Source organism: Arachis hypogaea, chromosome 5, assembly GCF_003086295.3.
Source record: "Arachis hypogaea cultivar Tifrunner chromosome 5, arahy.Tifrunner.gnm2.J5K5, whole genome shotgun sequence".
NCBI classification, from domain to species: domain Eukaryota; kingdom Viridiplantae; phylum Streptophyta; class Magnoliopsida; order Fabales; family Fabaceae; genus Arachis; species Arachis hypogaea.
In genome coordinates this window covers 30,670,718-30,694,393 of record NC_092040.1, presented here as the reverse complement: position 1 = coordinate 30,694,393, position 23,676 = coordinate 30,670,718, and the positions used below count along the sequence as shown (strand labels likewise).

Genomic DNA, 23,676 nt, shown 5'->3' with positions numbered 1-23,676 from the left:
TAAATTACTTGTTCCTCATTTTTAAAACCCCGATTTACAATCTTCATAACCAATAATAAGAACATACTTCCCTGCAATTCCTTGAGAAGACGACCCGAAGTTTAAATACTCGGTTATCAATTTTAAAGGGGTTTGTTACTTGTGACAACCAAACGTTTGTAAAAAAAGACTTTTGTTGGTTTAAAAACTATACTTGCAACGGGAATTTATTCTGAATTCTAGACCACACAAAAGTTCTCTCTTCAACCACACAAGATATCATTTCTCTTTATTATTGAACAAGTGAATGACATTTCCACACCTTTTTGCAAACAAGCCTTTGCATATCTGAAATGGTTTAAACATATAATAGTCCCTAAAAGTCAAAAACCCAATCCCACATATTTTTTACCCTAAAATCAACAACATCAAACTTGCATTAGCCAAATAATTGATTGATACCCAAAATCCGTACATCAATCTAGTCCTGATGACAGTATGTTCAAATATAACTAAATTCACGGATACGAAAACCCAAAGCTAAAAGCGAAGGCCATGGAAGCAAATCCTATGAACAAGCACAAGAGTAACGACAATTGTTCTCTCAGATAAAAGAGAGCAAGAAACTAACAATTAGCAAAGTAGAATAAAAAAAAGATGATACACTATAATCTCTAAAATTGAAAGAAGATGGTTCAGCCTGCAAATAAGTGCATGCGATTGGGAACTATATAAGCAAAGCGAGATCCAATATGGGAGAACAATAAACTCCGATAAAACCATAAATTGGTAAGAGATGTGAAAAAAGATTGCAGAATAACACAAATTGAGGAGAAGATTAAGAAACTCGTACCTGAAGAATTAGGTGCTTAGAACGAAGTAGAATTTTTGGTTGTAATTGAAAGGAGATATATGGATCGATGAGGTTGATGTGTATGGAAGATTGAATAGCATTCAGGGTTCAACGGCAATGGCATTGACCTGCCACTCAGACTTAGCTACCAGCCAGCACATCGGTCCAAAATCCTAACACACTCTTCTGCGGATTATAGAATCGGCGACAATACTGAAAAAACCTAGCAGATTAACGCGATGGCGAAGAACAAGAACACAAACCGAACGAAAGTGTAGTGCGGCGGGAGAGTAGTAGCTGACATAAGGACATCAAAAAAAAGAATTCTGACAGAGCCAATGGTAATGATGCTGAGTGTAAGAGAAAACTCTAACAGAGACTCTTTTCTTTAAAAGACTGGCTAAAAAAGAACAGAAAATTTTGAAAAGCTAAAAATATGAAGGGAGTAAATGTCTTATTTTTAGTTCTTTCAGAAACAAAAAAAATGGAGTTTTATTTGTAAATATTTTTTCTATGGTTAATGTTACTCCCATACAAAAGTGAGAATAAAGAATCTGTTGCCATATATATATATATATATATATATATATATATATATATATTAAAAATGTTATTAGTGGAGCACTTGTTCCACAAATTTAAAGATATAGATTTATTCCTCATTTTATATAAAATTGATAGCTAAATGTTATTAAATAATTTAATAAATTTAATTAAATTATCCTCTAATAATTTTCAATTATTAACTTCATATAATTAAAAGCTTAAAACTATTCATGAATTATGCATTTACTTATTTATATGGCATATATAGTCGCAATCAACGCGAATTGCGCCGTGCAAACCATAATAACTGGAGTCATAGTCACATAGAGTAGTTCCCTTCTTAAGAAGCAAGGCAAAATGTGTCTTTTTTGTCACGTATCGCCTATCAAGAAGAATAAGTAGTGTGATTAAGACTGAACAAAACAAACAAGCAAGAGAAAGAAAGAATGGTGAACAAAAATGTGTTCCCATTTGTGGGAATGGTGATGGTTGTTATGTCACAGAGTGGGGGAATGGTGATAAACAAAGCCGCTATGAGTGATGGAATGAATAAGTATGTCATGCTTCTCTATTCTTACGTCATCTCCACCTTCCTCCTCCTCCCCTTTCCAATCCTTCACTACTTCAGGTTCTTTAACAATTTCTTATTAAATAATCAATTCCTTCCTAATTATATATATGAATTAGCATTTTCTACGGTCTTTTAATTTTCTTTTTTTTTTTTGTACTTAGCAGATCTGATGAACGTACTACTACGCTCACGTTCTCCTCACTATGGAGCTTCTTTTTGCTTGGTTTGATCGGGTTGGTATTTGTATATGTTAATCTTACCAAAAAAGGAAACCATTTAATTACAATTTATTACATTCTACGTACATATACATATTGATTTCTATTATTGTTTTAACGGTGCAGATGCTCAGGGCAGATATTGAGTTACGTTGGCATAGAACTTAGCTCACCGACTCTTGCTTCCGCCATGCTTAACCTCATACCTGCTTTCACTTTTCTACTAGCTCTTATTTTCAGGTACCGTGTATTCTTATCTTCTCGGATTGTTTTTTTTTTTTTTGGGCTCCACAACTTTTATTAGAGTAATCTTATTGGTACCTAATTCTATGTTATTTGAAAAAATACAGAAAATCAAGTGTCTAACCACTCAAAATTAAACAACTCAATTAATTATAATTATTAATAATTAATTTTAAATTTTTAAATTCAAAACTTTAAAAATTTTAAACTGATCCCCACCCCTCATGGCCTCACCTTTCAATCTCTATACTCAAATTAACGCACCCTTTTATAACTCTATCATCCACATTACATTCCTCACTTCTCATGTCACTATTCTCTCGTACAAGGAACAAACAAACAAAAACAAACCCTAGAGAGTTTGTCTCTTTTTCTTTTATTTATTTGATTTTATTTTCAATCTTATCTCTTCACTGGAGCTGTTGAAACGCGGTCATTTCGGGGCCATCGTTGCTGAGTTTGAAATTGGAAATGGTGGGACGAGGGAGCAGGAGGGAGGGGGCGCCGGTCATAAACAGCTCCAACGTGTTCGCAGCGCTCGGAAGTGTGCACACAGTGAGATCACTGAGTAAGATGGAAGCCTTTTGGTGCATTGTTCCAGCAAGAACCTGAAGAATTTTCATCATAACAGCGTCCTCAGACATCGTCAGTTTTTTCGAGTCGACAATCTGTGATGACGGTAACAATGACTTTCATGACTTCTCTGGCACCGGGAGTCCTTTCATCGAACACCTCGAACTTGAGGATCTTGAGGATGGAAGAGAGGGCGACTGCTATGGAAAAGAAAGAATGAAGGAGAGGAATTCTTAAAAAACTATGAAATTTTAAAAAAAATAAAGATATTCACATTTGCAATACAAAAAATATATAAAAGAACATCCATTTAGTATGAAAAAGAAATATTCTGATACTTAGCAGAAGAAACATCCATGTATATTAACTTATTTATTTATGATTTAAAATATTGGTTATTAAATGTTTCATCACATTCAAATTAGGAAGACGTTCAGTATCATTGCAACGTGAATCACGGAATAAACTGATTCAATTAGCTTCCGTCTCTTTACCCTCCTTCCCTCTCCAAATGCCTAAAACATAATAAATAAAAAAATAGATTCAGAACCATCCAATTTACAAAGAAAAGAAACATCCTAATGCATAATATAAGCACCATCCACGTAGAGATTTTAGATTCACCCAAAGGCATTTGGCTAATTTTTGGCTGATACCCTCTTGATTTCCTAGCATTGTTGATTTTATTTTGAACATTATTCCTGTGGTTGCATTAGATTCTTGAAAAATTCCCGTGTAAGTAATTATTTGTGGTACAATCTCATAAAAAAGTAAATATTCATTCTTAAACGATAAATATATTTTAAGTAACATTAACAAGACATTTATAATTAGTATACCAAAAAATTATACGTCAAGAATAATTTTAGATAAAGAATGCTACAGAGCCATCAGAGTTATTATTTTTGAGCATCGATTACTCACTAATGTTTAAAAGTATAAAATAAAGTATGTTGTTGAATTATTAAACTAAAAGAATTAGATTAAATAAATTGAGTTGATAACTAAGTGTTGGTCAAAAATAATAAATTCTGATGATTTATAGCATTTCTCTCTAGACTGATGATAGTACTGTATTGTAAGTAATTGTAACATAAAAATGATTGAATGGTTTAGGATGGAAGAAGCATGTTGGAGAGATTTGAGGACTCAAGCTAAAGTGTTAGGCACTGCAGTGTCAATTGGAGGAGCATTTGTTGTGATATTTTTCAAGGGTCCAGCAATCTTGAATAATACACAGTCCACCACACTCTCACTTCAATTTTCACAGCAAGTGAATTGGATCTTAGGAGGATTCTTCTGTGCTTGTGATTCTTTCTTAGGTGCCCTTTGGTATATTTATCAGGTTAATTAATTAGTACACAAACAACACTACTCAATTATGTAGTATATATGTTGCTTTTATTTTACTTAATTACATTCACACATGATAATAATGATATGGTTACAGACTTCAATTGCAACGAAATGCCCTGAATTAATGGTGATGGTGTTCTTCCAGAGCTTATTTTCAACGTTGGAGTGTGCATTATTTGCGTTGTTTGCGGTTAGAGATGCAGAGGCATGGTTGCTCAAGCTTCATACAGGTTGGCTTGCCATGCTATATCAGGTAACAAACAATCTCACACCCAAAGCGTGATTTTTGTCAAAAATGAGCTCCTAAATCAGTTACTGTATATTTTTGTATATAACTATATGTATTGTTTAATTTATTTTTAATGTGTATTTTGTATTCTAATATATATTTTATTCAAGTAGCTGATTTGGTGACTGAATTTTTGTATACACTTAAGAAGGTTGTTGGTGTAATGTGTATAGGGAATAGGCGCAAACGTGATACGGTTCATCTTATTGACATGGTGCGTGAGACGAGCAGGGCCTCTGTTTTGCTCCATGTTTAAGCCAGTGGGAATCATCTTCACTGTTTTCATGGGTGCAATCTTCTTGGGGGATCATTTTTACCTTGGAAGGTACCTAAATTCAAATTCAAATTCAAGTATTTCTTATCTGATCTCTTTCTTAAGTGAATTCCAACATGTATCTGTGCAGTTTGGTTGGTGCGGTTATAATTGTAGCAGGGTTTTATGTTGTGATGTGGGGAAAGGCTGCTCAAGAGGACAAGATTGACATTCATTACTTGGAATCAGCATCTTGTAATAATAATGTTCCCCTCTTGCAAAAAAACACCGCGTAGTAATAACTAGTGGAAATCCATCAACATCTTATTATGCTGTCAAGTGGAATCGCATCGAAATTTAAAAAATGATGAAGGTAGTGTTGATACGGATATTAAGAGATTCGATGTATACAAGTTTTTATGCTACTCTTGGTAAGTTTTGGAGATGAAAAATACTGAAATGTGTAAATGTAAATTTTTTTTTTTTTGAAAAGATATAATCTTAATGGATTACGACTTTAGAACCAACTATACCATTTACAAAAATACTATATTCACACTAAAAATCAGTTATAATATAGTTGTGTATAAATATATATATTATTTAACTTATTTTTAATATATGTTTTATATTTTAATATATGTTTTATATAATTAGCTAATTTAATAGTTGATTTTTAGTGTATATAAAATATTTTTTATATCTTTATATTCAAATTGTTTAGCTTCAATTAATTTGATCATTGATTTATTAATAGAAGATACTTAACCAAAAATAAAGAAACGAAAGGAAAATGATTTATTGATAAATACTTTATTTCTACATCACTACATGTATAAAGTAAGATTTCTCATTTCTTCATTTAATAAAAAATTAAAATTAGACTGATAGCATTTCTCAATTAGGTGTTACTGTGTTAGTGGCCAAAGATATCTTGGCTACTTAATTAGAGTATATTCAAAGGCCACGATAAGTACATTATGAATTGTACTTGAAAAAAAGTGAGTAAATTGGGAATTTAGACAAAGCATTACGACACAGCAGAAGCTTCCTATAAACGTGATTGCGTGAATTTCAAATCAACTATAAGTAGGTAATATTGATTTGTGAACTTGTATAAACAAATTAAAATAAGTTGGAGTGATGAATTAATTAAAGAGAGCAGAGAGAAATTACAGAATCAATGAAGATTCCAGGAGTGACAACACTAATGGTAACAGTTCAGTGCTTGGAAGTGGGTTTGAACACATTAATCAAAGAAGCCACAGCCAAAGGAATGAGTGACTTTGTTTTCGTTGTGTATTCAAATGCCATGGCCCTCTGTTTCCTTCTACCTTCTGCCTTTATCTATTACAGGTTCTAATTTATTTAATTATTTTTCCCATTTGCTATATTATTTTTAAGTGAATTTTTTATGAAGTTAATAATTAAAAATCATTAAAAAATTATTTAGTCAAATTTATTAAAATAATTTAACAAACAAAGACGACTACATTTGAATTTTTACATGTAGTTGGACTCTAGTATTTGATTTAATGACACTTTATTCTTTTTCTCTTCTTCTTTGCCACTTCAAAATCATAGAAAGAGAGGTTTCCTACCAATCACAAGGGCAGTTGTCTCCAGAATATTTCTTCTTAGCATGGTTAGGTATGTTTAACCGACCTCACAATGCTTATTTACTATTTTAAAAACTAATTGCTTAAATACCACTACTTCAAGAAATATTATCAAGAGTAAATTAACGTTTTTATTTATTATCGTTTTGGATAAGTTTTATTTTTATCTCTAACGTTTAAATTATCTTATTTGTATCTCTAACGTTTGTAAAAGTAATTTAATGTTATCCTGTCGTCAATTACAGATTATGAGCTTTACTTTCAATTCTGAAAAATCTCTTCTTAAAATTAGAATACAAATATTTGGGACAGAACCAATAATCTATTCCGAATATATAATAACTCATCAAAAGTTGAAACTAATCTTACAACATTCACATATTCACTTTTTAAGGAGATAATTAAATCTAAACACAAATAGTGGATACAATATTAAAATTAAACACATCTAAGTGAGACCTAATTGAAAATGAATACATTCAAGTGAAAAAAATTAAAAAAATACAATCTGATTTGTTAGTATAATTGGCGATAGGATAACATTGAATTACTTTTATAAATTTAAGGATATAAACAGGACAATTTAAATATTAGAGACACAAATAAAATTTACCCTAAAGACAAAAACGATACTTTACTCTATTATCAATATATTTTCATTTACAAAAAGCATAGGAAACAAATTTTTAATTTGTTAACATTTCAACTTTAGGAGTAGAAATTTATAATTTATTTCAAAATGGGAATTTGACAATAATTTCTGAATTAGGTATGTGTGAATTTGGATTTGATTATGTGGTGGGGTGTTTTTGTGATAGCTGTTGTGAACAGACGTTGATGTATACTGGTATTGGATATAGCTCTCCTACATTGGCTTCAGCTATGGTGGATCTCACTCCAGCTTTTACCTATATTGTTGCTCTCATTTCCCGGTTTGTCAATAATTACATACCCTCCATTTTATTGTGTTTCAAACTTTCAATAAACTAAATATATCATATCTGACATTAACTACTAATTTATAATATAATCAAATTAAGTTTATTTTATAGCAAAGTACAAAAGAAAATACAAAACAAAAATATATTTGATATTTATGATAAATTTATTTATTTTATTGATTAATTATTTTAAAAGTTACATGAAATATCGATAAATATACAAACACATAATAATTAATTTAGTAACTAATTTCTAGTATTATTAGAGTTTTTTATAAAATTCTTTATGATAATCTTCTCTATCTATCTATTTCTCATAAAAGATATATATAAAAAAAATTATTCAATTGAGACAATTTTAAAATACTATAGACTTAAATATAATGAAAATGTTAGGAGATAAAAATAATACATTATTAATAATACTAATTTTTTATAATATATAATTATTTAATTATTTTTTATTATATCTAAGTAAATTACTCTTAATTATATTAGTTCTATTGTAAGTAAATTTATTTTTTAAATTTTATTCTTAAATATTTTTACTCATCATAGAATATTTATAGAATGGTTAATACATAAATTTGTAAAAAAAAAATAGTACATATATGATAATAGAGTATTTATACATGTTTGTCTGCAACGTATTAAATATCTTTAATGTTTTATTTAATTAAATTTTATTTTTAATTTAAAATAAAATTTAATTTTATCTTCTAATAATATTAATTTTTTAATCAATTAAATTTTATTCAAAATTATTTGTTTAATTAATCTAAGTAAAATATTCTTAATCACGTTATTTTCATTTTAAATAAATTTAGTTTTTTAATTTTACTCTTCACATTATTTTTATTCTAAATAAATTTATTTTTTATTAAAAGAAAATAATAAATTGAATAATTATCTATCGTAAAAAAAAATTTATTTAAAGTTAAAAATAACGTTTAATTAAATTAAACATAAAAAAATTAATATATTAAAGACAAAAAGATATAATTTATACTTTATTGTATATGTACTATATTTTGTTTTCTTTTTTTCGAAGTTTATTTATTGGCTATTTTACAAACATGAGTAAAAAATTTGAATTCATAAAGCAATTCATTCTATTAAAATTTATTACCATTTTAGTTGATTTGATAATTCTTCTAAGAATAATGTATTATTTTTTTCTTTAATATTTTTATCCTAATTAAGTCTTTAACATTTCAAAATCGTCTTAATTTTATCTTACTATCAATTCTCTTAATAACAAATCATTAACTATAGGATAATATTGAGATGATTTTGAAATATTGGATATTTAAATAAAATGATTTAAATGTTATGGATAATTTTGTGACTTGTCTCAAACGATACTTTACTCTAAATCATATTGTATAAAATGTATTATATCAAAGAGAAATACTCTAAATTAGTCTATAACTTTAGTTTTTAACAAATTTTAATCACCAAATCAGTTTCAAAATTTTTATTTTATTAAAAAAACAGTTTCACATCAGATTGTTCATCTATACGAAGAGACTAATATAAGACTTTTAAACATTTTTAGAAACTATTATATCTTTTATTAATAACAACAAATATAAGACTATTTTATTTAACTTTTTGTCAAAATTTGACATGAGAATTAATATATCTAACAAAATAAAAGGTTAAAAATTAAAGTGATAATTACATTTTTTTTGAAAATTGAATTGTCCTGCTACAAATATTTTGCAGACTATCGAAGATATTATTCTGTAACTAATTATTAGCTATGGTTGGTAGTTTGGTACCATAGAAACTCTTGCAAAATATAAAGGGTAGAAAGCTCTAAGTCACAAAGTGTTATGTAATTATGTGCATCCATTCTTTCAGGTTGGAAAAGCTTAACATGAAACTACGGAGTGGCAAGGCAAAAAGCATAGGCACTGTGGTCTCAATTGTAGGGGCATTGGTGGTGACCCTACACGAAGGCTTCCCATTAACAAGTCACCGTGGTCCGCCGCATAACATCGTCGTCTCGGGTGAAAACTTAATTCCTGAACCATCGGATTGGGTGCTCGGAGGCTTCCTTCTTTCGGCCGGCAGCTTCTGTCTTTCGCTCGTCTTCATTGTCAAGGTGATTGAATAACTAACTAATTAACCTCATTATCATTCAGACATTGCACACTGCTCTGATTTGATTTTCTAATAACAGTTATATATAAATGAATGTAGACATGGATTATCAAGGATTACCCTGAAGAGTTAATGGTAGCAACAATTTCTTGTAGTTTTGTGATCATCCTTTCAAGTATAGTAGCTCTCATTGTTGACTCAAGTGCACAAGCATGGTTGCTCAAACCTGACACAGAGTTGATAGCTATAGTGTATTCAGTAAGCTAATTTATTTAATGTAATGTACAAATTGAATTTGATGAATGCGAGAAACTAAAGTAAATTGGTATGCAGGGAATATTTGTTGTGTCATTGCGTAGCATTGTGCATATATGGGCATGTAGAAAAAGAGGACCTGTGTATGTTGCTATGTTCAATCCTTTGGGGATGGTAATTTCACTTGCCATGGGGGTCACATTTCTTAAGGACACGCTCTATCTAGGAAGGTATCTATGTACTACAAATTATTATTCAAGTTTTAATTTTATTATTCATCATTATGACGAAATAAATTTTATAATACTTATTACGATTCTCTTTGGTTTATATGTAGCATAATTGGAGCTGGTGTTATAGCTCTTGGGTTTTATGGCGTGATATGGGGGCAGGATCAAGAAGAAAAGATGGTAGATGAGAAAAATAATGGAAGATGTGACTCTGTGTCATCATCTTCTTCTACGGCTCCTTTGTTGCAAAACAAGAGCATTCATGTATAGAAGCCATTCTAGGTTACATGCTATGATGGGAAATTAAACAAAAGTCATGTATCTCAAAGACAAATGGGTTTCACAATAATTGACATATATTCACTCACAACTAATTATTTGATAACAATAATAGAGCTTTTATAGCTTTACAAAATGTGTAAAACCCTGAAAAATAGTAAGGAATTAATTAATAAATTAATTATGCGTCTAAGAAATTAAGGAATTTAAATTTTATAAACTAAAGAAATAAAAATATTTTAAAAAATACGAATTTTAACATTAATTTTAAAAATTTTGATTCAAAATTAAGTTGACGAACCAAACCAATTGAACCGAATCTAAATTAGACCCAAACCCAACGTATAAAAGTATAAAATTCTAATCCAGCCTCCTCTCCCCTTCGTTAATGATGAAACACGCTCAATTTGGGAAGGAGGAGCCAAACCCTTAGTCCACTATTCACTCCTCTCTTGTTTGTCTCATAACTTTCAATTTGGAGTTCCGATTGCTATAACGTTTGCATCCACGCGTTCGTTTTGTCAAGCTCTTCGATTCTAAACAAATAAAGTGGTAAGGATCTTTGATTTTCGTATCCAGTTCTCTATTTTCCTCTTTTTTACGTTTTTGGTTTGGGTTTTGAGAAATTTTGATGATTTTGGTAGTTTAAGTGCAATCTAACATTAGATAATTGATGAGTTTTATCCCAATCATCAATGGGTAATGTAAATAAACTCTAAATCCTTGTGATTTGTCCAATTTTGTGAATCCTAGTACTAATTTTTATGAATAGTATGAATTAGATTGAAATTATGTTGAATTTGGTGTTGAACCGGTGAATTGGAGCACTTGAAACTCAGCTTTGGGTGGTTGGAATTTATTAGGATTGATTTGGAGTCTTTGAAACTTGAAACTAGCTCAGTGTTTTTTTTTTTTTTGCTTAAGGAGGAATCGGCCAAGGTATGGTTTTAGTTTCTCGTAATTAATGTATAATGTCACGTGAAAACTTAGGCTAAAAAGCCTTCAGATAAGAATGAATTGAATGAATTGTTGATTGAATTGTGTATGTGGCATATGAATTATGAATGAAGATTGAATGAGTTGTATTTATTAAAGTATGATTTGATGATTATAAAATGATAATAATTGTTGATGTTGATGAGGTTTGATGAAGATTGAAAATGGTAGATTGTGAATTAAATTGAGCAATTAGGTGTGAAATGATTGAGAAAAAGATGTAGGGGCAACTGGCATTGTTTTGGTTGTGAAATTAGTGGTTTGAAATTGAGAATTTTGGAAAACTAGAGATTTTGTAAACTTTGGTAAAAGATGATTTTTGACTAATTTCGACTGGGCATAATTTAGCTTGCGGACCCTCAAATTTTTTAAACCGTGTTTTGAAAGAAAATTGGGTCTGTGAAGTTTAAAACGTCTGAAGAACGGAATGAAAGTGATCTTTTACGAAAAAGTTATACGAGTTTAAAGTTGGTTGTGTAAAATTGATTTCTATAGACTTAACAGTTTTTCTGAAAAATACAGGGCGCGGAAACATGCATGTGTACGTGAGAATTTATCTCTGTTCAACACCCCTCACGTATGCATGAGGTGGATGCGTACACGACTTTGTCAAATTTTACGCCATGCATACGCGAGAATGACCAAATTTGAATGTGTGCATACGCGGTAATGTCTATGCGTACGCGAGCCACCCCCTATGTTTTGAGAACCTGCGTACGCAGGAGGTGCTCGCGTACACAAGATTGTCAAAAACTACAGTCATGCATACGCAACGGGTGGCATGCGTACACATGACCATCTTATTTTGAAAAAGTTATATTTTTGATATTTTAACCTATTTTCTAACTTTCGAAACCTCTTTAACATCTGTTTAGGGTCCATTAGTGAGTTTTTAAAGCTTTAGAACAATGGTGAACATATCCAGTGAGTTGAGTAGTTATTGAGAAGGAATTTCGAAAAGGATAACTAAGTTAATGAGGTATTGGTAACGCTGAATGAGAAGTGATTGATAAAGATAATGATAATAATGATGAATTGCAATTGAATGAGACATGGATTGATGAAAGGTGTGATGAGAATGACTATGACATTATGAGATGATGATGAATGAGTTTGATTAACATATCATGAGAATGATTATGATAATGAGAGATGAGAATGATTAATGATGAACATGTCTATGAATTTTCTCTGGTTGTAATTGGTGATAGGACACATTTCTCTCTAATGGTGACAGAGCACATATTCTCCTCTAATGGTGACAAGGCACTCTCCCTCTAACGATCAGCCGATGTGCTGAGATAAGTGAGCGCAACAGAGTGACAATGTCCGGGATAGCTACTGGACATGTCGGGTTTGGTTATATAACCGACAGATGAGACTCATCAGTTATAGGATAGGCATACATCAAATTCATTTGTATGTTTTGCTTGAGTGTGCATTGATTTAGTTTGTCTAACTGCTTAGTTATTTTCATCTACTACATGCTTTACTTCCTATATATGTATCCCATCTATGTTTTCTTTATTTGATTTGTATGTGTATGTACTTGAGAGACCCTTCATTTGATGGAGGCGTGATAAGGGTTGTTCCACCCAGTGATTAGGAGGTTTGAAGGAGATAAGAGGTGAAATGTTATATTAGAATTAGAATCCCCTCAAACACAAAACAAAACCCTTTTCTTAATAAATAGAATTCAAATCATAATTCTTTTGTTAATAAATCAAACTCAAAACAAAACCCTTTTATCAATAAATTAAACTCAAAATATGATGCTTTTCTTAATAAATCAAACTCAAAATATAATTTCTTTATTAATAAATAAAACTCAAAACATAATTATTTTCTCAATAAATAGAATTGAAAACATGACACTTTCTGTAATAAATCGAAATCAAATAATATGATTCTTAAATCAAATTTTCTTTTAAATAACGCTTCAAACAAAGTCTCGGAGTTTTATAAAAATTTCGGCAATATCACCTCTAAAATTCGGACTTTGTCATCCTTCAAGAGTCCTAACAACCAAACCAAACACTTCTCGATTATTCAAATTATTTCCAATAAATCATTATCTCAACAACTCCAACTTAACTCAAGAAAATTAACCGAAAACCCATAATTCGAACAACCAATCCAGTAAATCACAATAATTCAACTTCAATTATCAATACGCATTCAACCGCTCAATGATCATTATATCACAATTCAAAAAATAATTTAATAAATCAGTAAATTAATCATTTATCCAAAATAACTCAGTTCAATCCATAAAACTCACATAATAACCAAAATATATTATTTGCATCAATATCAATTTATAACAATTCTTAAGAGTAAAATAAGTTTAAAGAAAGTGCGCCTACCTCAATCGCGACATAACTTCGCGACACAAAACTCCTTTTTCTCCCAGCCCACAGCAGCGGCAGTTTCAATCGTGACTGGCAATAACCGAGACTCGATCCTATATTATCAAAACCTAAGAATTTCTAACCAATCATAACATACTAATTTTCAAAGATTCCAAAATGAAAACGCTTATCGTAACAAAGGATGAACGAGAAAACTAAGCAGCAGCAACTCCGATGGTGGTTTCAGCGACATCAGCGCTATACCTAGTGACCAAAAACTCCGGCAGTGGCGGCGGTGAAGGAGTGGCGACGTCAGTGCGGCTTCCCGGCTGTCAGTGGCACGCGGTGCAACCTCCAGCAGCTCGACGGGATCCCTCTTTCTCGCGGTTCTGATTCCCCGACGACGACGTGATGTCTCCTGGCTTCGATGGTGGCAAAATGGTGAGGATGAGCTCTTCCAGCTCGTGTGCAGCAGCACCGTTAAAGGACGCGGCAGCGGCGACGGCCAAACGCGAATGGCGACGAGGCTGACCGCAACCTTCTCTTCCTCGCACATCGTCCTCCCTCTCGGCGACCACGACGACGGCGACAACTCTATGAAACGGTGGCAACGGCGCAGTAACGGTGGTGGCAGCACCCTTCCGTTGCCGGCACGCTCATCTTCCCTTCCATTTCTCTCTCTCTCTCTCCCACTGTTGTGTGTGTATGAGTGCTTTCCGTGTGTGTGTTAGTGAGCTAAGTGTGTGTGTGAGGCAAGGTGCGGGGTGGGGTGTGGTGGTAGGTTAGATGGAGTGGGTGAGTGTGTGGGTGTATTAGGGTTAGGGTCTTAATTTAGGAAAAAGAGTAAGGGTAGATTGATAATTTCAAATAAAAATAAGAATAATATAGTAATTGAAAATCAATTTTAATTCAACAATAATTATATATCAAAATACTATTTGTTCATCAATTTATAAATTATTTTTAAATAAATATTTTATTTTAAAAATTAGAGATAATATAATTAATTTTTTTTATTCATAAAAATTAAAGTATTAAATTCCAAAATTTTAATTATTTAAATCAATTCATATAAAATTCTTATTATTTTACGATTACTAAAATTTATAATTTAAATATGAAAATTATCCAATAATTATAAAATTAGTTAAAAATTTTAATTTAATTATCAAAATTTGATTTAATTAATTTTAATAAAATAATTTCTAAAATTAAAGTATTTAATGAATAAATAAATTAAAAATTGAACTTATTATAAGGTTTTTTAAAGTTCTGAGTCTTACATTACCAAGAAATATTAATCAATCTAATAGCTTTTATAATGACATACGTCTGTAAGTTTGAAAACTTAAAAATTATGTCATAAAATATGATTTTTAATAGGTAACAACGTTGATTGTATTATTTTGACTTCAAGAATGAATACAATACCAAGAAATAAAATTTTTCAGGTAAATTTCAATAAAGAAAAATCTCCATAAGTATTGCTATCAATGAGAAATTGTTCTACTTTAAAGACAAATATAATTTTTTTTATGAATTTTTTATCTCGGTAGGTTGAAAATTAACCCACCACGTATTAATACTCCATTTATTAAGAGTCTGCTACTAGTCAATGAATTGCTACACACAATGCAGGATTCAAACTCTAAATACTTTCTTAAGCGGGTGAGTAAAAAAAATTACTCAACCAACTTAAGTTGATTAAAACAAATATTAATTATTTTTAATATTTTTAAGTTCTAAAATATTTATAACAATAATTACTATATATATTTTTTGTTTAATTTTTTAATAAAATTTTTATATAATTTTATATATTATCCTGTGTAGGATACAAGAATATACACTAGTAATAATAATAACACAGAAGTTAGATAGCTAGATAAATAGAAGTACAAAATGTTTTATTATTTTAGCTAATTTTAAAATATTTTTATTCAATTTATGTTTAAAAATTAATCGTAAAAATATATTTATAGTTTACTAGTAAAGATTAAAGTTGAGTAACAAATAAAAAATATAAACTTCAACAAACTAAGTAAATCATTAACGGAATAGTATTACATTGTTCTATTTTTTATTAAGTTGATATAATAAATAGGATTTTGCTAACATGTATCCTAAAAACACATTTTAAAGGTAAACTTTTTATATTTCTAATGTATTAAATTCATCAAAAACTTAAAAAATGTTATTATTATACTTTTAAAATATATCTTTAGAATATAACATAACTAAATTTATTTAATAAAATATGTTTTTTACATAAAATTTAATAAAATAATTTTTAAATTTAATTATTTTATTAGTCTTTATAAATTTTGGATTGGATTTCTATTATGCTTCTAATTTTGTAATTAAATTCTTCCCAACTTCAAAAATGTTAGAGTTAAATGAATATTTTTTTACAAATTAAAAATATTTACAATTAAAAACCTAGATTAAAATTGTGACCACATATTTTTTAAAAGAAATTTTTCGTTAATTTTAATTTTTTGATATAAAAATGATTAAATTATAAAATTAAAAATGATATAAAAATTTAATTAAAAAATATAAAAATTTAATTATAAATTTAATAAAATTATAAGGATTAGTAGAATAATTAAACCTCATTTTTATTTTAATACGAGGACAAACATAATTTTAAGAGAGGAACATATATGTATACATACAAATGTATACTTTCTTATAAATATTAAAAATGCTAATGAAAACATTTGCCCCCACAAGGATCTCCATGTATCTGTGCCTGCTTCCACCTTATCTAACATGCATGTCCAGCCTCTTTTAACTTTTTTTTTTTTTTTTTGCAGTCCTGGTTCTGAAGCTACATTTTTCCGAATGTGAATATGTTCGATCTTTGTCTCATCCTTTTTTTTTTCTCTATACCTGTGACATTTAAAAAAGCGAGTAGTGATCTTATCTATACATTTGTAAATATTTGACTACTACTTCTAAAAATGTAACATGATATAATTGGTACTGCTGTTAGTATTAGTAGACTTAGAATTAGTTAGTTACTGTTGTTAGCATTAGTTAGTTAGAATTGCCAGCTAGCAAAGTTGGTTAGGCAGATTAAGTTAATTAGTTTTTATGTAACTATATAAAGATAAGCATGTGATGTAGAAAATGATGATGAATAAAAAAACACAACTTTTATCTTCTCCAATTTTCTCTTTTTCCAAATTCCAATTCACCAACAGCTTCTTCTTCTTTACTGAAACTCCCTCCTCTGTTCATCTCTCTCTCTCACTCCTTTCTCCAATTTCTTCACCCTTCACCTTTGGACTCACCTGACAGAGATTGATGAGAGTTCGAATCTCACCAAGCACGAAATTTCACATGGTGCGGTGAGCGTGGAGGAGAGATTGCAACTCCGATCAACGAGACCAAGGGTGAAAGATCTGAATCTGAAATCAAACCGGATTCATCGATTACCTTCCTTTTTTTTCTTGCTTTCGCTTGGAAGCTATTAAAACCTAATACTTTTCAATTTCTCAATTTCCTGAATCTACATCAATTCCTCAATCGATGATGACAACTGATCAATCGACGATGACAATTGCTGCGAATACAGCCTTTCCTATGGACGCACAATCAATTACAAATTTTCTGAATCAGATCTCTGCGATTCAAGCTCATGTGGCAAGAACTACTGTGAATCCGATGCAAGATCCAGCGAGCCCCTATTTCATCCATCCGAGTGAAAGTCCGGGTAATCCTCTCATACCTGTTAAATTAAATGCAAGCAATTATAGTTCGTGGAGCCGAGGCATGCTTTTAGCTTTGAAATCAAAGAACAAGTTAAAATTCATCGATGGATCCATTGTGAAACCGGATGAACTCGATCCACTGTTTGAAGCCTGGGAAAAGTGCAACACCTATCTGGTGTCATGGATAACTGTATCCCTCAGTCCAGAAATCTCAGAAAGTGTAATTTGGAGCAACAACGCTTCAGGCTTGTGGAAAGAACTGAAACGGAGGTACTATCAAGGTGACAAGTTCAGAGTTGCTGAGTTGCAAGAAGAGCTCTTCCAACTCAAGCAAGGAGATGCCACTATAACTGCTTACTACACGAAGCTACAATCAATTTGGAAAGACTTGAACAATTTCAGGCCAATTCCAGAGTGCACTCATTGTGAACAATCGTGCACATGTGGACTGAGTGTGATGCGAGAATTCAGAAGAGAGGATTACACAACAAGATTTTTGAGAGGTCTCAATGACCAGTATACTGCTGTCAGATCGCAACTGATGTTGATGACTCCCATGCCTGATATAGACACTGCCTTCTCCATGTTAACACAACAGGAAAGACAATTCAATGATTGCCAAGATTCAAAGATTTTCTTTAACAAAGCAATACCTCCTTATCAACCAACTGATGACAGAAATAGAGGGAGAGGCAGAGGCAGAGGAAGACACCAAGGCAATGGTAGAGGCAGAGGTACCATAATGCAATGCACATTCTGCGACAAATCAGGACACACCATTGACACATGCTACAAAAAGCATGGCTTGCCACCCCATCTAAGGCAACGACAAATTGGCAGCATTAATTTCACCACTGCTGAACTACATGCTGAGAAGAGAAATGATGATCTCAGCCAAGTCAGTCTGGGCAATTGCCATAAGGAAGCTAGTGAGGAGCCGAGTTATGATCTCAATTCACTCCAAAAGGAAGCAATTATCAAGTTTTTCAAAGGACAAGAGGCTCAACAGCAACCTCAAGTCACAACTCAGGTTCAACACCCTCCAAATGCTACTTCCATGAATCAAGGTAAAATTGTTGTTTTAAAATATAGTAGCAATATTTCATCCTTTGTTACTGTAAAATCTTCCTCTGGGTCATAGACACAGAGGCCATTGATCATGTCACTTTTGATATGAATGACTATTATTCACACTACCAAGTAAAGCCTATAATTGTTAGAATGCCTGATGGCAGCCACACGACAAGTAACATCATTGGCACCATTAGATTTTCTAATCAATTATTTCTTTCAAATGTGCTATTCATCCCAACTTTTGAATTCAAATTAATTTCTGTTTCAAAACTGACTGATGGATTGAAGTGTCAAATGTTAATTGATGATAAAATCTGTGAGATTCAGGACCAAGCTACTTCGAAGAGGATTGGAGTAGCTAAATGTGCTGACGGTCTCTATACAATGGATAGCCAACCTTTTAATTCTGTTTCTGCAACACACAATAATCATAGCATGCATAATTCAGCAAAGCTGCCGCTCACTTTCACAGCATCACTTTTCACCAATAATGGCACTGCAACTTGCACTGCATCATCAGTTCAAATAAATGCTCTTTGGCATTCTAGATTAGGTCATATCCCTCAAAATAGATTGCATGTGATGCAGAAAACTCATCCATTCATGGATTATAATGAGCAAATAAACCCATGTAACTCATGTCATTTAGCAAAGCAAAAACGCTTACCTTTCTCTTATAGCAATTCTGAATCTGATGCTTGTTTTGATTTGCTGCATCTTGATATCTGGGGACCAATTTCAGTCCCCTCTATTAATGCTCACAAATATTTTTTGACCATAGTTGATGATAAAAGCAGATACACTTGGATTTTTTGTATGAAAGCAAAGTCAGAAACCTCAAACTTGGTTAAAACTTTTATAAAATTTGTTCAAACTCAATTCAATCCCACTGTCAAGTGTCTAAGAACAGACAATGGTCCTGAGTTCACTATGCAATCATTTTATGCATTACAAGGCATTGTGCACCATACTTCATGTGTTGAAACTCCACAGCAAAATGGGATAGTGGAGAGAAAACACCAACACGTTTTGGGGGTGGCTAGAGCATTGCTATTCCACTCATCTATGCCTAAATATTTTTGGAATTTTTCTGTAAAGCATGCTGTGCATATTATCAATATATTGCCAAGCCAATTTTTCAAAGACAAATCACCTTTTGAACTTCTTTTCAACCAAACACCTAACCTGTCCAATTTAAAGGTTTTTGGTTGTCTCGCCTATGCATCAACTCTTTCAAATGGAAGAACTAAATTGGACCCAAGAGCACAAAAATGTGCTTTTCTCGGTTTTAAAGAAAGAACGAAAGGATTCACACTCATTGATATGAAAACCAAAAGAATTTTCACATCTAGAGATGTCATTTTCTATGAAAATCACTTTCCATATTGTGCCCATGATGATTCTAATCTGCATAATGACAATGAAGTTTCACAGCAAAATTACAACTTTGATCCATTCACTTATGATTCTCACTACACTGACTCATTTGCTCCTAGTTCGCATCAACCACACATGCCTCAAACTCATGTTCCACCTACCCATCATCAAAACCATCAAAATCTTCAAACACCATCAAATTTGCATTCTGAATTTGTTAATCACACCCTAAATGAACCTGCACGTTCAGCACACACTGTTGAACAAACAGAAAATCTCACATCACATGCATCACATGCATCACATCAAAATCCACAGCCACTTGAACTTAGAAAATCTACAAGAATTAAAAGGTTTCCAGCCTATCTCAAAGACTATCATTGTAAAGTGAACAATTCAGTTTCTGGTTCCACCCATCCTCTTTGCAGGTACCCTATTTCACAGCATATTTCCTATGATGCACTCAATCCAAACACAAGGTTTTTTCTTTGGCTATTTCAACAAACGTTGTACCTAGTAACTATGAGGAAGCTGCTGCTCACCCTTGCTGGAGAGAAGCTATACAAAGCGAACTTGAGGCTATGAAGAAAAATCAAACTTGGCAAATCACAACACTCCCTCATGGCAAGAAAGCTATAGGCTGCAAGTGGGTATTCAGGATTAAATTCCTCCCTGACGGAACCATCGAAAGATACAAAGCCAGGTTGGTTGCAAAGGGCTTCACCCAAATTAAAGGTGTCGACTTCATTGACACATTTAGCCCAGTGGTTCAAATGTCAACTTTGAGAGTGGTTTTGGCCTTGGCCGCTGCAAAACAATGGCACATCAAGCAGCTGGACGTGAATACTGCTTTCTTGCACGGCGACCTACATGAAGAGGTCTATATGAGGCTTCCGCCAGGGCTTCAACAATCCGAACTGGCAGCAAACTCAGTGTGTAAATTGCGCAAATCGCTCTACGGCTTGCGACAAGCTAGTAGGCAGTGGAATCTGAAATTGACTGAGACATTGAGTTCGGCTGGTTTCTCCAAATCAGAATCAGATCATTCCTTGTACACCAAAATCACAGCTCAGGGGGTTACCATCATCATGGTTTACGTGGACGATTTGGTTTTAACGGGTAATGACCTCACTGAGATTAATTCAATCAAGCAGCTGCTTGATCAAAAATTCAAAATTAAAGATTTGGGGGACTTGAAGTACTTCCTAGGCATGGAAGTGACCCGCTCGTCAAATGGGATCCATCTTTGTCAACGCAAGTATGCCTTAGACATCCTCAAGGACTTCGGCTTCTTAGAGTGCAAGCCAGCTAGCACTCCAATGGATTACACCTCTGCATCAAAATTGTCAAGGAAAAGCAGCACTGCATTAGAGGATCGAGCCCCATACAGACAACTAGTTGGCAGGCTCTTGTACTTGACCAACACAAGGCCAGATTTAGCTTACGCAATGGGAAGACTCAGTCAGTTCATTGATTGTCCCACAGATGTACACCTGCAAGCTGCTCACAGGGTGCTGCGATACTTAAAAGGATGTCCCTCAGTTGGTTTGTTCTTCTCGGCTGCCAATGATTTTAAACTCACAGGGTTCTCGGATGCAGACTGGGCAACGTGTGCAGATTCCAGAAAATCCATCTCTGGCCATTGCTTCTATATTGGAAAGTCGCTCATCAGTTGGAAAAGCAAGAAATAGAACACTATTGCGAGGTCATCCTCAGAAGCTGAGTACAGAGCTTTGGCCCTGGCAACATGCCAAGCTCAATGGCTATCTTACATCATGAATGATTTGGGCATGCCACTGACAGAGCCCATCACACTTTTCTATGACAATAGATCAGCCATCCACATAGCCACCAATCCTATCTTCCACAAGAGAACTAAGCACATCGAGGTTGATTGCCACACTGCTCGAAACCAGCATCTCTCAGGTCTCACACACCTAATGTCGGTTTCTTTATCGAACCAGTTGGCTGACTTCCTTACCAAGGCCTTAGCCCCTGGTCCCTTCTCAAGCAACATTTCTAAACTAGGCCTTTTAGATATTCATAGTTCTAGTTTGAGGGAGGTTGTAACATGATATAATTGGTTGCTGCTGTTAGCATTAGTAGACTTAGAATTAGTTAGTTACTGCTGTTAGCATTAGTCAGTTAGAATTGCCAGCTAGCAAAGTTGGTTAGGCAGATTAAGTTAATTAGCTCTTATGTAACTATATAAAGATAAGCATGTGATGCAGAAAATGATGATGAATAAAAAAACACAACTTTCATCTTCTCCAATTTCCTCTTTCTCCAAATTCCAATTCACCAACAGCTTCTTCTTCTTCTTCACTAAAACTCCCTCCTCTGTTCATCTCTCTCTCTCTCACTCCTTTCTCCAATTTCTTCACCCTTCACCTTTGGACTCACCTGACAGAGATTGATGAGAGTTCAAATCTCTCCAAGCACGAAATTTCACAAAAAAATGCTTCCTTCTAGCTAATTGTTGCCACAGCTCTATCCAATTTTTTTGTATGTTCAAATTAGATGACTTAGCTAGTTATTCAACTATGTGAAAGAATGGTCCACGAACCCCAAATCGAGTAGTTGATTGACCTGTAGCACTTTTTGAAAATCGTTCATCTAATTATATATCACCGGAAGCCCCTCATTTTCTCTTTTTCTAATACTTGTTAAAGTCACCGCATACTAGCAATGGCATATTTTGGAATTGTCCCAAAGAATTCAAAATATTTCACGATTTTCGCTTGTTTGCTGTATTTGGATTTTTTGGTAATTCTCCACGTTAACCTGCTCCCTTTACTTGAAATTTTATATCAAAATAATTATGAGATTGAGTAAGAAAAAGTATAGGTAAACAAGATAAATTAGCTAACTTTTTAAACAATTTCATTTAATAATTAATTTAATTTTTTTTAAATTAAAAATTTGAATAATTAAGAGTTGGTTAAGTAAACTCTAATAAAAAATTGTAAAAATCCTTTTCCTTCTCTCCCACTCCCACTTCCATAGTGGCACACAGAAATTCTTCCTCTTCTCTCCCATTTCCACAGCCACACTGTCAACACTCCTCTCTAGTTGGCGCAGTCGATGTGACACCTAATACCGCACTGACAGGCGACATTCCATAGCCACCTCTTCACATCCACGAAGGAAATCAGAAGCAGCTCCATCGTCCCGTCTCCTTTGCTTTATCATCGTATCGCTGCTTCGTTGTCCAGGGAAAATTGCCCTCCTCAGGAAGGACTGTGATCACCATTCCCTCTCATCTCGTTGGTCTTCTTCCTCAACCAAAGTGCCGATTCGTTGCTGCTCCAGTGCACCACCAGTCTCGCCGCTATGACCACCGCGCGCGTCGTTGTCTCCTTGGTACACCACCTTTCGTGCCGATGGGTAGTTTATTCACCATGTGATTGCGCCACCGGTCCGCCACAAGAACCATCGTCCCGCTACCATTCTCGCTAGTTGAAGGTTTCTGTCTAGCTGTTTACTGCTATTTCTTATATTCTTGCAAGTTATTTTTCTTATCTTTTATAAGCAGGTTTCTTCGATTTCATAACTATTGCTAGTGCTTACTTGGTTTCTATATTTTTATTTGTTGTTTTTGGTATGAATTGTTCTAGAAATTCAAAAAGGAAGACAAAAAACTTTTAGGAAGGAACAAAAACATATATACAAAGATCTAATTCTTTGCAAAGAGTAAGTTCATGTTTGGTCATTATGGCTATCAACTCTCATTCTCCCAATATATTTAGATACACTCTTAAATAATGGATAATAACGCATATAGATAATAGACTTATGTCCATTGCCATGGGCTAGATGAAAATTGAATAATTGATGGAATATTA

At 32.7% G+C, this 23,676-nt stretch overlaps 2 protein-coding genes across 3 annotated transcripts; both read left to right on the top strand.

Annotated features, from left to right (window-relative positions):
• Positions 1 to 1,738: 1,738 nt before the first annotated feature.
• Positions 1,739 to 5,408, top strand: LOC112801094 (WAT1-related protein At5g40240). 2 transcript variants are annotated; one of them, XM_072237023.1, is made up of 7 exons: positions 1,739 to 2,006; positions 2,114 to 2,182; positions 2,294 to 2,407; positions 4,100 to 4,328; positions 4,485 to 4,592; positions 4,802 to 4,953; positions 5,033 to 5,408. In XM_072237023.1, the coding sequence occupies exons 1-7, from the start codon at positions 1,825 to 1,827 to the stop codon at positions 5,175 to 5,177; spliced, it is 999 nt and encodes a 332-aa protein (XP_072093124.1). In that variant the 5' UTR covers positions 1,739 to 1,824; the 3' UTR covers positions 5,178 to 5,408. The 2 variants fall into 2 exon arrangements, with proteins under 2 accessions (XP_072093124.1, XP_025699421.1); XM_025843636.3 differs by having other exon boundaries at positions 1,741 to 2,006; positions 4,434 to 4,592.
• Positions 5,409 to 5,588: 180 nt separating this feature from the next.
• On the top strand, positions 5,589 to 10,450 carry LOC112801093 (WAT1-related protein At3g28050). The gene is made up of 7 exons (XM_025843633.3): positions 5,589 to 6,237; positions 6,466 to 6,531; positions 7,319 to 7,432; positions 9,308 to 9,551; positions 9,650 to 9,808; positions 9,884 to 10,035; positions 10,143 to 10,450. The coding sequence occupies exons 1-7, from the start codon at positions 6,065 to 6,067 to the stop codon at positions 10,303 to 10,305; spliced, it is 1,071 nt and encodes a 356-aa protein (XP_025699418.1). The 5' UTR covers positions 5,589 to 6,064; the 3' UTR covers positions 10,306 to 10,450.
• Positions 10,451 to 23,676: the final 13,226 nt, after the last annotated feature.